At 39.0% G+C, this 13,155-nt stretch overlaps 1 protein-coding gene across 4 annotated transcripts; it reads right to left on the reverse strand.

The window, feature by feature from the left end:
• Positions 1 to 179: 179 nt before the first annotated feature.
• slc35a5 (solute carrier family 35 member A5) lies at positions 180 to 11,859 on the reverse strand. 4 transcript variants are annotated; one of them, XM_075480159.1, is made up of 11 exons: positions 11,756 to 11,843; positions 10,789 to 10,865; positions 8,727 to 8,883; positions 8,460 to 8,558; positions 6,099 to 6,232; positions 5,800 to 5,867; positions 5,367 to 5,555; positions 4,276 to 4,476; positions 4,057 to 4,184; positions 2,986 to 3,254; positions 180 to 2,486 (listed from the first exon to the last, which is right to left on the reverse strand). In XM_075480159.1, exons 3-11 carry the CDS (start codon positions 8,851 to 8,853, stop codon positions 2,418 to 2,420), a joined length of 1,284 nt encoding a protein of 427 aa, XP_075336274.1. In that variant the 5' UTR covers positions 8,854 to 8,883; positions 10,789 to 10,865; positions 11,756 to 11,843; the 3' UTR covers positions 180 to 2,417. The 4 variants fall into 4 exon arrangements, with proteins under 4 accessions (XP_075336274.1, XP_075336272.1, XP_075336271.1 ...); XM_075480157.1 differs by lacking the exon at positions 10,789 to 10,865 and having other exon boundaries at positions 11,756 to 11,859; XM_075480156.1 differs by lacking the exon at positions 10,789 to 10,865 and having other exon boundaries at positions 8,727 to 8,886; positions 11,756 to 11,852.
• Positions 11,860 to 13,155: the final 1,296 nt, after the last annotated feature.

Below are 13,155 nucleotides of genomic sequence, written 5' to 3' on the forward strand. Positions count from 1 at the left end.
AAATACTTAACCTTACTCTCTCAACTTTGTTGTCTCCATAATTACAAACACATTTACTCAAGTGTCCAAACATAAAACTATTTAAAAGCTGAAGACCAAGACAGCTCAATTTTGTTGCGTTGCTGCTTTTCAGCTCTTATTTTAGCAGAACTGCAAATTAATTTCACAACAGTTGGCATAGATGCATCTTTTAATGTCAGAAACAATTTTAAGAGAGATATTTCCTAATATTTACAGTACAACATAAGAACATTCAAGGCAAAGTTAAAAAAAAAAAAAAAAAAAAAAAAGCAAGAGCAGTTTGTGCTTATAGAAATTCAGGCGTTAGTGGTCCATTGAGTCAGTGCACACAGATCAGGGGCCTCATTTATCACTGTATTTCACACTCAAATCTATGAATGCATATGCTTATATGCAAACTCTGACCTATGCGTATGAGCATGCTGGAGAGGTGGTGAACTAAGGACAGGCTGTAGGAATAAAAACAGAGAAACTCGCATATTTACTTTAGTTTCACAACATGCTACTGGTCCACTTTATGAGCATCAAATGTCCCACCATCTGAGCCCAGAGGGAAAAAAAACCTGCATCACCTGCATATCTTCTGCTCCTAAACATGTTAACTGTGTAAATTATAGGTCTGTAAAGAAATATGTGATCATTTTTGGTTTAATATGTAATAATGCAGGATGAATGTGCAGGTGTTTCTGAAGGACAACACGAACAGAGCAATCGGGAGAATGAGCGCTCAGGTTCCAACAAACACTTCATCTTAAGGAGCCATCAATCAGTCGGCTTGCATTGACAATTTAATGGTTATTCATGGCATGTGGTAAGGCTGGGTGGTGTGGCCAAAAATAATTACACATCTTTAGACAGAAACATGACTTATTTCTTGGTATTTTCTATTGACATTTCCTAATATTAGAGTCGTGTACCACTCAATAAACCCAACCGTAATTTTTCCCCAGTACTTTATCGTCTCTGTTGTAACGAGAATATATTTTTAGTTGTAAAGATAAACTTTCATCTTAAACACATCTTTCATAGGTGATGTATATATGTGAGAGAATACTGATGAAATCAAAAGATCTGTTATTTCTTAGAAATAGAATAATAATAAAATTATAATCATACAATTATAAACAACATTAAGCATAGACTGCTAAGTCTATGCTACTGTACTTGAAAGCACCTTAAAATCATGCAGGCTTTGAGGTACAAAATGGATGTAGTTTTCAGAATTTACAAGTTAAATGCACCTTGAAGTCCCTTTTTTTTTCCCAGTTACAGTTGGCTCGTTCTTATTTTTCACATGCCGCTAGCATGATCATTCCAAATAAGTTTGCCAGTAAAATGATTGAGAAAGTTTAGATTTGCAGCTCACTCTCACGGTGAGGCAGCAGAGGTGAGGTGCTCGAGCCATTCTGGCTAACCTTTGAACAGAAAGCGCTCACATTTGGCCAACGTGTACTTTGTTTTCACTCAAAAGTGTGGGAAATGAGGAGAAATAATGAACAATCCCTAAACTCCTCGTGTTCTTCACGAACATATTTCACCCACACACTGCCACGACTTTACAGAGGAAGCAAGTGGAATCAGAATATACTGATGTCATCGATATTGTCTGACGTTATGTAACATTTGAAAAAAATAGTAATATAAATGAAAAAAAGCCCGAGTGTCTGTGGGGTAGGATATAAGGCTGACACCTGTCCACATTTTTAGCGTGAATTTGATTTTACAACTGTCACATTAGACTTTTGTGCACTTTTAGTAAACTTTTAGTCTGGATCCACTGCAGTGTTTTCTAGATGAGGCCCCTGGTTTCTAAAACCCACGTTATGAGTTGAGAAACACAAGTGTCTGCACACAATCTCACATACACACACTCGCACATCAAAAAAAGTCCTGAATAGTGTGTAAACATCTGGTAAAGCCTTCTTTACATACATAAATGCTTTTTAAATCTATAACTTGTAGACCTGTGCTTCTTTTCTCACACAACAAAACACTTCAACTTCACCACATTTTAAAAAGCCTGATAGAATCTTGGCAGAAATGTGGGAACCAATCACAAGCCAAATAGCAGCATAAACTGGAATCATTGCAAGAAAAATCCTCCATAACAGAAACTCAAAAGCAGTGTCGGTTGTCTTCCTGCACACACACACACACACACACACACACATTACTGGCTCTTCTGTCATCACATAAATGACAGCAGTCATACACTGACAGGCACGTTTAAAAATATACACCACAGCCATACTCATACAACACTCATTCACCGTTTACCCGCTGACAATTTAAACAAATGGTTTCACAGAGAACTTTTCACCATGCTGCATCGAGCAGAAGTCTGAGCAGCTTAGTGTGAGCAGCAGTTATGTCCTCAATCTTCTGTTGGAGAAGATCTACAACGATTCCTCCTCAGAGTCACTGTCCGTGTTAGCCTTTGTCAAAAGCTCCAGTTCCTCGCCATCCTACAACAGCAAATACAGAAAGGACGTCAGCACAAAATCCAGTACACAAACCTGCAGACACTGAAGTATTTCACACATTTGCATCTTGCTTTCTAAGCTGCTTTAAGGCCGTGGCAAGGATGTTCTCTGCTTTGAGAACAGAGAGGGGAAATACTTTGCATTTCAAAGCCAGCTGCTGACCCGCTGTTTGTTTTTGTTAGCGCGCAACCAAAGAAAACTAAAATGCATCAGCAAGAATACAGTTCACATAAAGGGGTTTTGTAGTCTGAACTACTATAGGAATTATGTGAACTCTGTATGCCGTTTTCATAGCAGGGAACCCGGTTCCCTCCTGCACTGAAGAAATCACATTATAAAGAAATAAGAGCCATGTTTCCTACAGAGGACCTGGTATGTGCGTGGGAGGAGAGGAAACAGCTATATGTTTGGGTTCAGTGAGTACAACAGAGCGAGGAAAGGAGCATGCGTGACTGTTGAGGATTTGTAGTTTGCCGCTTACCCCTCTGGACCTCTCGAACACTTCTCCGTTGATGACCCGCAGCTTCTCCTGCTGCAGGCTGTATTCCAGGTCTTTGGGCCGGCTGGCGTTGTAGATAAAGATGGCAAGGAGGACTATGGGGGCCTGCAGGAAGAAGTCCAACGATGGGCGGAAGTTGAAGAGGAAGAGGGAGAGGCCAGTAACCAGAACAGTGGTGATTTGGCCGGTGAGTACATGGAACATGTTGTCTCTGAACTTTAAGATGAAGGCCACAGATAAACCCAGAGCGGCTGGTGGAGAGGAAAGTGAGGAGGGTGAGTTCTTCAGATGTTCACAACAATCCTCTCAACATAGCTGGTGTTAACTGATTATATAGGCAAATTCCAGGATTCTAATACACCAAGATAGAAGTATTGGAATTAAAAGTAGTGTAGTTGTGTTGGTTTTGGTAATGAGTCATGTACAGTCATGTGAAAACAAAAATAACACCCTCTTTCCATTCTAAAGTTACATGTATCAAGACTTGATAGAAAATAATCTGTAAATACAACCTCAGATGAACAACAACACATGACATATTACTGATATATAAAACCTTACAACAGAAAGAGGCTGGAACAGAACAACCCTGTGGCTCATTTTAAATGGTGACAGCAGGAGCTCTTCTGCCAGTACAGTTTGAAGTGTTCAAACCAAAGGTTGTGTAGTGATATTGGTTGTGATACTGCTAGAAAAAGATTTGTTTTCTCCATTACCAACACAATAATACCACATGATTTTTCAATCAAACAAAAAGGGAACTGCAGTGCGACTGAGAAGCCTTTCAATGACCGCTTCAAATGATCATAAAGCATCTGCATGCGTCTGTTTTGCATGTGTGCATTTTTTTTAAAGGATGCAATGCCATATTTCTTATTTATTGGCTGCAACTTAATGTAAACAGAGAAGTGCCAACAATCTTCTTTTTTATCTCTTTGACAGAGAGTAAACAGACATAATATAACATTTTGTGCCATTATTTTACATAATCAGTTTGAATTGCCTTAATCTATCCATCTTTTTTTCTTTTTATTAATTTCCACTATTACTCACCAGTGACAAACACCAGACCCAGGGAATAAATGTTGTGTCCATGGAGAAGGCCACAGTGAATAGTGAGGCCTCGTGCCTCACTGCCAAGCCCAAGGGTCAGACCATTAAACACCACACCAAAGGCATACCTACAAAACCATACGGCCAAGGATTAAGAATAACAACAAATGTAGCCATGCATGCTCTGCTTTTGTATCTACTTCATTATCTCCTCCTCACAATTTACTGTTCTGAATGAAAATGCTCTCAGCGAGTTGGTCGCCTTCTTTGAGAATCTTCTCGTTGTAGATGTTGGCCATGGCGGAGATGAAGCACTGGAGGAGGAGCAAGATGTGGCCCACGCCCAGAGATCGAAGCCTCCCCACTAACCTGTCCCTCCAGGCCTGACCAGGCAGCGATGACGTCCATGATTCAGAGGCACTGCAACAAACAAGAATCTGACCCATTAATGAATGAAAAAGTGTATTCAAGACTGTGCAAGATGTGGTTCTTCCTACCGTATTCTGAGAAGGCATATTTAAGAGAAATGAACCAGTTAACTGAATGAAATGCAATAAGTACTTTATTCCAACTAGATAAAAAATGTTTTTTTACGTCATAAATGCAAAAAAAAAAAAAAAAGAAAAGAATGGGCCCAAAAAATACACTCGTCTCTGGGATGCCATATACGTTTTCATTTTCTGAAAAACATGCAGAGAGGCTTCAGTCGTAATATGGTTGCTGTATTGGATGGTGACCAGCTCTCAAATGATCATGTTGTTGTTGATCTACGTTGAAACCTTCTCCTGTGGTCATGAGATGGACAGTGACAGGGAGAATGAGATTGTGAATACAAGCTGAAATGAGCTTCCTCTTTAAAGCGACTGGACTCGGCTCTACAGGCAGACTGAGCTCGGAGATCAGAGTGCCGCTGTTTATTCTTCACATTCAAAGGAGCCTGTTCAGGTGGGGCAGGTATGTGGTTATGACACCTGAGAATTTCCTTTAGGAGGTTTTCCAGGAACACCCTGCCAAGAAAAGGCCCCAGGTTTGGGGTCTCCAAATAGCTATTTTGACCTAGAAATGCCTTGAGTTTACAAGTAAGGCACTACGATGTGTTGCTGGGGGAGAAATACAACTGGAATACTCCGTTTAGCCGGTTGCCACCACAACCACACCCCAGATAAGCTGAATTTATTAGATAAATGGATGGATGAACTTTTTTGTGATTATTATTTGTAGACTAAATATATTTTCCAACATACTTTACAAACCTTAACAAATATCTTCTTTGGTTTGTTAAAGAGCAACCTTGAACACATGAGTGCTACCTGCTGTTTTTCATCTGCTCCAGGAGTTGTGTGTAGAGGAGGCAGGAGTTGGAGGGCCTGGAGAGGGGGTGTGAGTGGAGGCCTGGCACTGCTACGGAGTTCTGGCTGCCTCCGGATCCCGTTGTCAAGGAAACAATCGCCAGAAAAAGAATAACTAACGCTGCCCACTGAACCCAAGACAGGCGTCTCCTGAAAGATGAAGACAAGAACCAAAAATGACTCCATATCATTTTATATCATTTAAATATTATGAACTTCATATTGGACAGCATTGACGGTGGTTTATAATTGAATAAAATGGCACTTTAAAGCCAAAAAACAACAAATATTTGGTTAAAAGGAAGTAGACTCTGACAAAAAGAAAAAAAAAAAAAACACTGTTCTGTGTCCATTACATCCAGAGCATTACAGTGTTGTGAAAGGAGCCACTTACTTGAGAACGATTCTAAAGAGCACCGCTGTGGTCAGGATTACAAAGTTGGAGAACAACACTGCCATGGCCTGGCAACAAGAGGAAGAACAGCAAGCTCTGAGATAAGACAGCTGAGTCACTGCAGCATGGACATGTGCATCAAACTCCATCCAAAAAAGGTGTAACATATGAAGAAAACCTTTATAATCAGATAACAAGTAAACAGCTCAATTAAGTTTATTCCTATGTGAAAGGAATCAATTTAAATTTGCACAATGCAAACTATTTCACTCTAACAGAAGACTGAAGTTTTAACTCACAGGCTGCAGGTAGGTCATCACATAGAAGATGATGAGGTTGTCCAGAAAGTACAGGAACGCTGGGACAGCCCACTTTAGGGAGATGAGGAAGGAGGAGCTAGAGACGCAGACCAAATCTCTACATGATCGTCCCTCTGAGGACAAAGACAGAAAAAGCCACATCGGTTCTTATTATGATGTTTACATGGAACATAAACATGTCTGATTCTCTATATACCCATCCAAATACACACACATACAACACCAGTATCCTTGATACACATCACTGCAGATTTTTTTAAGGAAAGTCTGATGATTACAAGCAAAAACAGCCCAATCTGAAGGGATAAGTGTCAGGGGTAGAAATTCTGCATGAGCAAATAGGCAAGGCAAGGCAAGGCAATTTTATTTATAGAGCAAACTTCATACACAAGGCAATTCAAAGTGCTTCACAGCTATATAAAGTCACAAGAAGGCCATAAAATCATTAAAAAGAAATAAAAAAATAATAAAAAAATAATAAAAAAATTAAAAACCCATTAAAAATATCCATCCATCCATTATCTATACCGCTGAATCCGTCGATGGGGTCGCGGGCGGGCTAGAGCCCTTTAAAAATAATCATTAATTAATTAATTTAAAATAATTCTGTCATCCGCAAAGTCACCTGACCACAACAGAGAAAAACAGCTAAATAGAAACACGGTGAACATTAATTGGCTGAGCGTTACAGTAATTACAAAGTGCCACAATGTATATAGCATAAATATCCCCACTGTTCCCAAGTCTTAAAAAAAAAAAAAAAAAAAAAAAAAAAAAAAAAAGTACTCAAAGCTACACTTAGAACTTTAACGTCACATGACACAAACACAAGGGCACAGATGCATGAAGGATGAGTAAGTACGGAAAACATGTAGGTCTATCCTGCACACAAATTAGTATCTATAATTTCTCACCAAATATCTTTGGTGAGAATCTAATTTACCGCTGCAAACACACAGCATTGTGTTAAACAACATGGCAGCGAATGGCAGCAGATGAACAATCAATATGTGGTCAGACAGAGCAGAAGTTGTGGCTACAGTTCTTTCTTGTTGACGACACCCCGATGGAGGAAAGTTTGAAAAGGGCCATTATTTATTTATTCAGTATCATGACCTGTTGGATTCCTCTAACAGCCAATCATATGTCGGCTTAACTCATGGCTGCAGAGCATGAGCGTGTGTTGAAAGTGGCATGTTCTCAGGTCCGACAAGATCAGATTTCCATCGCAACAGAAAAACACAATAGGGGGTCATCTACATATTGTACAGATATGTTAAGTTGCCACCAGATATTAAAAAGCAATGCGTGTGTGGAAAGGGCTCTAGAGTGGGATGACAAGAAGACAGCTGTGCAACAATAGGCATCTATCGTAAATATCTTTGATTTAATTGGCAGTCAACATACCACAGCCATGTAAAAACAGCATGATATATATATATATATATATATATATATATATATATATATATTCTATTTTCATCAGTTAACAATTAACATCAAGAGGGGGTGATTTCAGTAGCAGAATCAGCTGAGACACCGGACATGGTCTTATCTAGGTGGCCTGATTTAATGGAGGTAAGGAAGGGGTCAGAAACAAAAACACTGTTCTGATTGAGATGAGGAGCAGGGGTTCTGAATTGAGACTGTGTGCATTATGTGGTTGTGACAGATGATCAAATAATGACGTTTAAAGTGGCGTTTAAGGTCTGACTAATAATAAATCAGTTGTGTGCCGCTGTTTGGGCGTCAACACTATCTTTTGTGCTTTGGGAAAAGTTTGACTGCAAAATGGCAGCTAGTAAAAAACAATGAATGGCTGGTATCATCTAAAATCAGGTCACTTCTGCTGATAGTAGATTAAGTTCATCTTTAACACTGACATTGTTATCATTCTGACATTCCTGTAACTAACAACCTTGAATCAATTTTACAGTTGAGAAGACTTCATCCCCAGGTAAAGTTCAGAAACCAGCATACTGAAACCTGTCACCTACATGATTGAGTAGTTTAACATTTTAGTGTTTCCTTCCATAAAGTACTGGCAAAAGACTTCCATGTCTTCACTGATACTGAAGTGGGATGCTTCAATTGCGGGCATTCTCCGCGTTACAGAAGCAGTGCAGGGATTTAGGAACCTGGATCAGGTGCAAATATGCAAAACTATTCTAGTTTTTCTGTTTAGATATGGCATTTTAGTTGTATCAGCTTTATGTAGCACCAGAAACTCCCTCCCCAAAAAAAAAAATAAATAAAAAAATCATCTAGGCATTTGACGTGGGCAAACATAAGAAAAATGAATATTTCACAAACCAGATCACTTTTTACTTTGACGTTTACCTCGGACTATGACCCTGACTGACATAACCAGGCAGAAGAGCAGTTTAAGCGCCTCAGCGAGGAGATTGACAGAAGCAGGGAGGAAGTCATAGTTATTCTCTGAAAATGAAACAAAAACAAGGTCAACAACCTGCAAAGTGTTACTGTTGGTCATAACAGATAAAAATGACCAAAAATTGTTACACAATATTTCAATTTGTGAGCTGGTTTGAGGAGAAGTTGATATGATGTCACACATTATTTTTCTATCTGTTGTCTATCACTCACCAGCATTGGCTGAGAATTTGAGCAGCAGGATGCGGCTCGTCCCCAATGTTACAAAGCCCACGGCAAGCGCCAGAGTGTAGGCTGAAGAGCGGGAGCAGAGCCTGGGGCAGGAAGGGCAGCACACCATGACTGGGGCTGGGAGTGGATCCAGTCAAATCTGCTGGATCACATCAAATATGCAAATAAATCTTGGTGGTATCAGTCTGGTCTTTGAGATCTGAAATTAACATTTCATAATGCGTATTAACTGAAATCAATAGAAAACTTACAGAACTCAAACTAAAAGTGTAAGTACAAATAATATATTGGAAAATAAAGCTAATATGGAACATTGCACAAGATTGATCAAACCCTTTCAAAGTGTTCCTGTAAAAATAAGCTAACCAGAAGCAGTCTAGTTTCAAGAAAGACATGAGATTTGGACATTAAATGTAGGAAATTCAGTACTTCCATTGCAAATTAATAAAAAAATAATAATAAAAAAAAAAAAAAAAACACTGGTCAAATGCTCAGTTACACCACACTATAACTAGCACAGTCTGATATGCTGCTTATACTATAAATCTTCTTTCATGAAGGTAGAGCTGTTCAGTTTTTGTTGAAACTGCCTGAGGGTCGTACTGATGTAGCTTGTATCACATTGTGCTGGTTTTGTGGTCTGCATTTCTTCTATTTAGTCCACCCTATTTATATCTATGGGGCTCAATAACCGGAACACCTCTCCGTATATAGCGGTAAATAGTTGAGTCCATCATATGCTCTTCAGACTTTTTTTCTTGGTTTTTTAAGTATATCTATGTTAGATGGTTGGACCTGTGCGAGCCAAAAACATGAACTGCTACATCCAGAAAGCTGTGTTTTAACATTTTGGTAAGTTTCAACTCTGATTTAAGTTACATATGAAAGAAAAAAATTTAGTATATAAGACAAAAAGTGCTAGTTCACAACTCTGGTGATTAATGGACTGATTACTTAGTTTCCTGTGAGAACGTCTGCAACTGTTAACAGACACTTTCTTCTTCTACACCACAGCATTTCACAGGATAATATTGTACATTTGGTACCCTCATTGTACTTCCGACAGCTTTAGTTAATAGGCGCCTATTAGTAAATCAACAGACAAAACGTATAACAGATTAAGTAATCTGACATCATTATCAGAATCATAAAAAATATTTCCAAAAGGTTTTTTTTTTTTTAAAACATAACCTCCACCTCAATCAACTACATGTGTAATAGCCTGATTTTACTGTTGTACCTTTTGATGTAATAATCTAACAGTCGCACAGAATGTTTTTTTGTGTCGAGTACTTGTACCTTTTTTACTTTAAATTTACACTATTTTGAAAGAGTCTTGAACCATCTGTCGTTTTTCTTGCTCAGCCTTTTCTCCCCGTTTCCCTTCCTTAAGAACAGCTTCTTGATTTCTGATGATTTTGCTGGGTTTTTTTCTGTTTCTTAAGTTAATCACTTTCAGATACTTCTTTTTTGGTCCTCAACTTGTCCAGTTTCCTCTATTTTTTTGGGGAACACGCCGCACACGATGCTGAGATATACCAAGCTAATAGCTCTTTGGGATTTAGCTTGTTGGTGCAACAATACTATTTCATGTCTGTAATACCGTGTTATCTTTGATATTTTTCATAGATGCAACAAATTATGTGTCTTTGTGACAGGCTGCTGGAAACAAAGTGCCAGAAGATACAATTTAAAATCGGTTCTTTGCTAAATTGTCTTTTCTAGTTAGACAACATGAATTAATCCATTGATTTAGGTGCCTTTTATTATGCTTGAATGATTCATAGGTTAGTGTTAAGTGGCTCAACACACAAATTCCTCTGAAAATGATCAGGTACAAAGACTGGACTGAAAACAAGGAGCCAATGTGCAAAAAAACACTTTTGAAAGCCTGGAGAACTATTGCTCAAGATCACTTAAAAAGATTACAAGAAGGTCTGGAAGCAAAAAATAAAGCAATGAGGGCTTAATCAAAACTTCTTCCACAGGGCTGTAAGTATATGTGGTGGAAATTTCTCTGAACTTCCTATTAAGGTTTGCTTACCTTCCTATTACATCTGATGAGAAATTAAATAGAGACCTTTCTATTTTTCTGCCGGCCGGCCACATGTTTATTTTCTTCTGCAAAACGGTCAGTCAACACCATTCAGCGTTCATGGTGAAGAAAGACCCAAGACAAAGGAAATCAAAACCATTAATACAAGAGGAAGGGGCTTTGTTCTTTCAGGTGAGTATTCTTCAACCGACACCTTGCCACACACCCCGGGGGAAAGTCTCACACTTTGGAGAAAGGTGCAGGATGATCATTAAAAGATAAATAGTCTAAAACAATTATTGTCTGGGTGTTAATTAAGAGACAAATGGTTTGCAGACACTGAATATACCATTACACTACAAATAATATCGTTGTGGTCAATGGACTTTTACTTGCTATAGTGTACTTTTACAGTCTGGTTTTAGTATTTCTACTTTCTGTTTGAATGCCTGCTTCACATTTACTTCTCACGAGTAATATATTTTTCGGGCAGCACTTTATCTCCAGTCTTTTGGTCCCAGCTGTTCATCAAATGTAGTTTTTATGTGCTGTACAATAAACGTGTTTAAGGCACGGACTGTTGGTCAGATAAAACAATTGTAAGATGTCACTTGTGGCTTTCAATAGATGTAAAACTAAACTATTTTGCGTCTTAAAGACAAAACAACTAGTTAAACAATTCAACGAGAGAAGAAACAATGTTTCGCTGTCATTTAACTACATATTCTGATACACCTACGGTTTTCAGAAACAATATCGTCGTTCATTTCTGTAAAGGACTTAAATCAACCTGCTCACACAGAATATAGCAAGTGAACACTCAGGACTGTGAGCTCACAGCTAATTCAGTATCATTGGCGTCTCAACTGTTATATTTCCCAATAACAGCCACTCGTATTTTGTTTAGTTAGAAAAACAGTTTCGAAGCTGCTTGTCAATAAGACGCTGAAAATCAGAAAATTGTAGACCCACTTACCAATTATCAGCTCGTTTTTTCCTAAGACACAGATAACGCGTTTTCTTCCGTAAACAATCACCCCGCAGTACTTCTTGGTTAAATACGCGCATGCGTACTCTGGCGCAGGTGACGTGTTGACGTCATCTTCCACGCACTGCTGGGTGTATTAGCAGAGAGTCTCTAACACAGCCCTTTTACAGACTCTCTGGTCTCTAACCTCAAGAACACAAGTCTGTTCTTTGCATTCTTGGTATTGAGAAACGGCCTCTATTATGAGGAGAGGGAAAACTGGCGGCTTTTTCCGGGTGGTACTGCACTCTAGGGGCGCCAACGAAGCAGTGCAGAGCACGCCGAACTCTATGGTGGTACTATGAAATCCACCTTAGATGCAGCCATTGCTTTGGATAGAATTTTTTATATTTTTTCATTTTAATTTTCCTAAAGGCAGGATAAATTATCATTTCAAACGGCACTTGGTTTGATTTTTTAGACTCACTAGATCTTTTTAAAAACACATTTATTGTCAGTATTGCCTCACGAGTGACGTCACGCATGTGACGTCACTCGTGAGGTGTTAGCAGCACCAGGTTAGCACTCTGGCACAGTGGACGAGTGCCGTAAAGCAGCCGGTCGTAATTTGCCGTGCGTTCTTCAGATTCCGTTAGCTAAATGCTAGCGGAGACTGACTCGCAAATGCCAGACCTGTAAGAAAACAGAAAGATATAACTCCCAGGTTATTGTACTTTTGATATAAATCTACATCCCTCTGTCAGAAATCACAGTAATATTTTCAGGTTTCAGTCGCTAGCGGGGACATTTTTTGAGTTATTAGCGCCAGCCCTACGGCCAATGGTCATTCTGCACTCGCTCGCCAGCGCCCCCCAGAGAAAATCAACTGAACTGCAGCCAAATTTTTTATAATTGGGCGAATAGGAAGGGGAACGGCTGTCTGTAAAAGGGCTGTGGTATTAGTGCCGCAGCAGAGTTGAGCAAAGAATCTAACTGACAGGCAGAATTGAAACTTTTTGAATAGATTATACAAAACCAAATCAATTCTTAATATCTGGAGCCAAAGAGAAATGTCAATAATGGGGAGAGTCCTATCAAAAGCTGAAGGTTTGTCTCGCTTAGTTTATCCAACATTATATTTACAATTAAATGCATTGTTAGTGCTGCTAGAGTTTTAACCCGGACTAAGAGATCTGAACACATCACACCAGTTTTAAAATCTTTACACTGGCTTCCAGTCAGTCACAGAATAGATTTTAAAAGCCTGCTGATGGTTTACAAATCCCAGAATGGTTTAGGCCCAAAATACATCTGTGATATGTTCAGAGAATATAAACCCAGCAGAGCTCTTAGATCCAAGGACTCAGGCCAGCTGGTCCAGTCCAGAGTCCACAAATATCTTCTTTGGA

Source organism: Odontesthes bonariensis, chromosome 12, assembly GCF_027942865.1.
Source record: "Odontesthes bonariensis isolate fOdoBon6 chromosome 12, fOdoBon6.hap1, whole genome shotgun sequence".
Lineage (NCBI taxonomy): Eukaryota > Metazoa > Chordata > Actinopteri > Atheriniformes > Atherinopsidae > Odontesthes > Odontesthes bonariensis.

Bases quoted from the DNA above. Each gene is read 5' to 3' on its own strand.
- slc35a5 (XM_075480157.1), bottom strand. From the start codon at position 8,853: ATGGTGTGCTGCCCTTCCTGCCCCAGGCTCTGCTCCCGCTCTTCAGCC. The intron at 5,868-6,098 runs GTGAGTTAAAAC...TCTTGTTGCCAG, and splicing joins TGATGACCTACCTGCAGCCT to GCCATGGCAGTGTTGTTCTC. The intron at 4,185-4,275 runs GTGAGGAGGAGA...ATGGTTTTGTAG, and splicing joins TTCATTCAGAACAGTAAATT to GTATGCCTTTGGTGTGGTGT.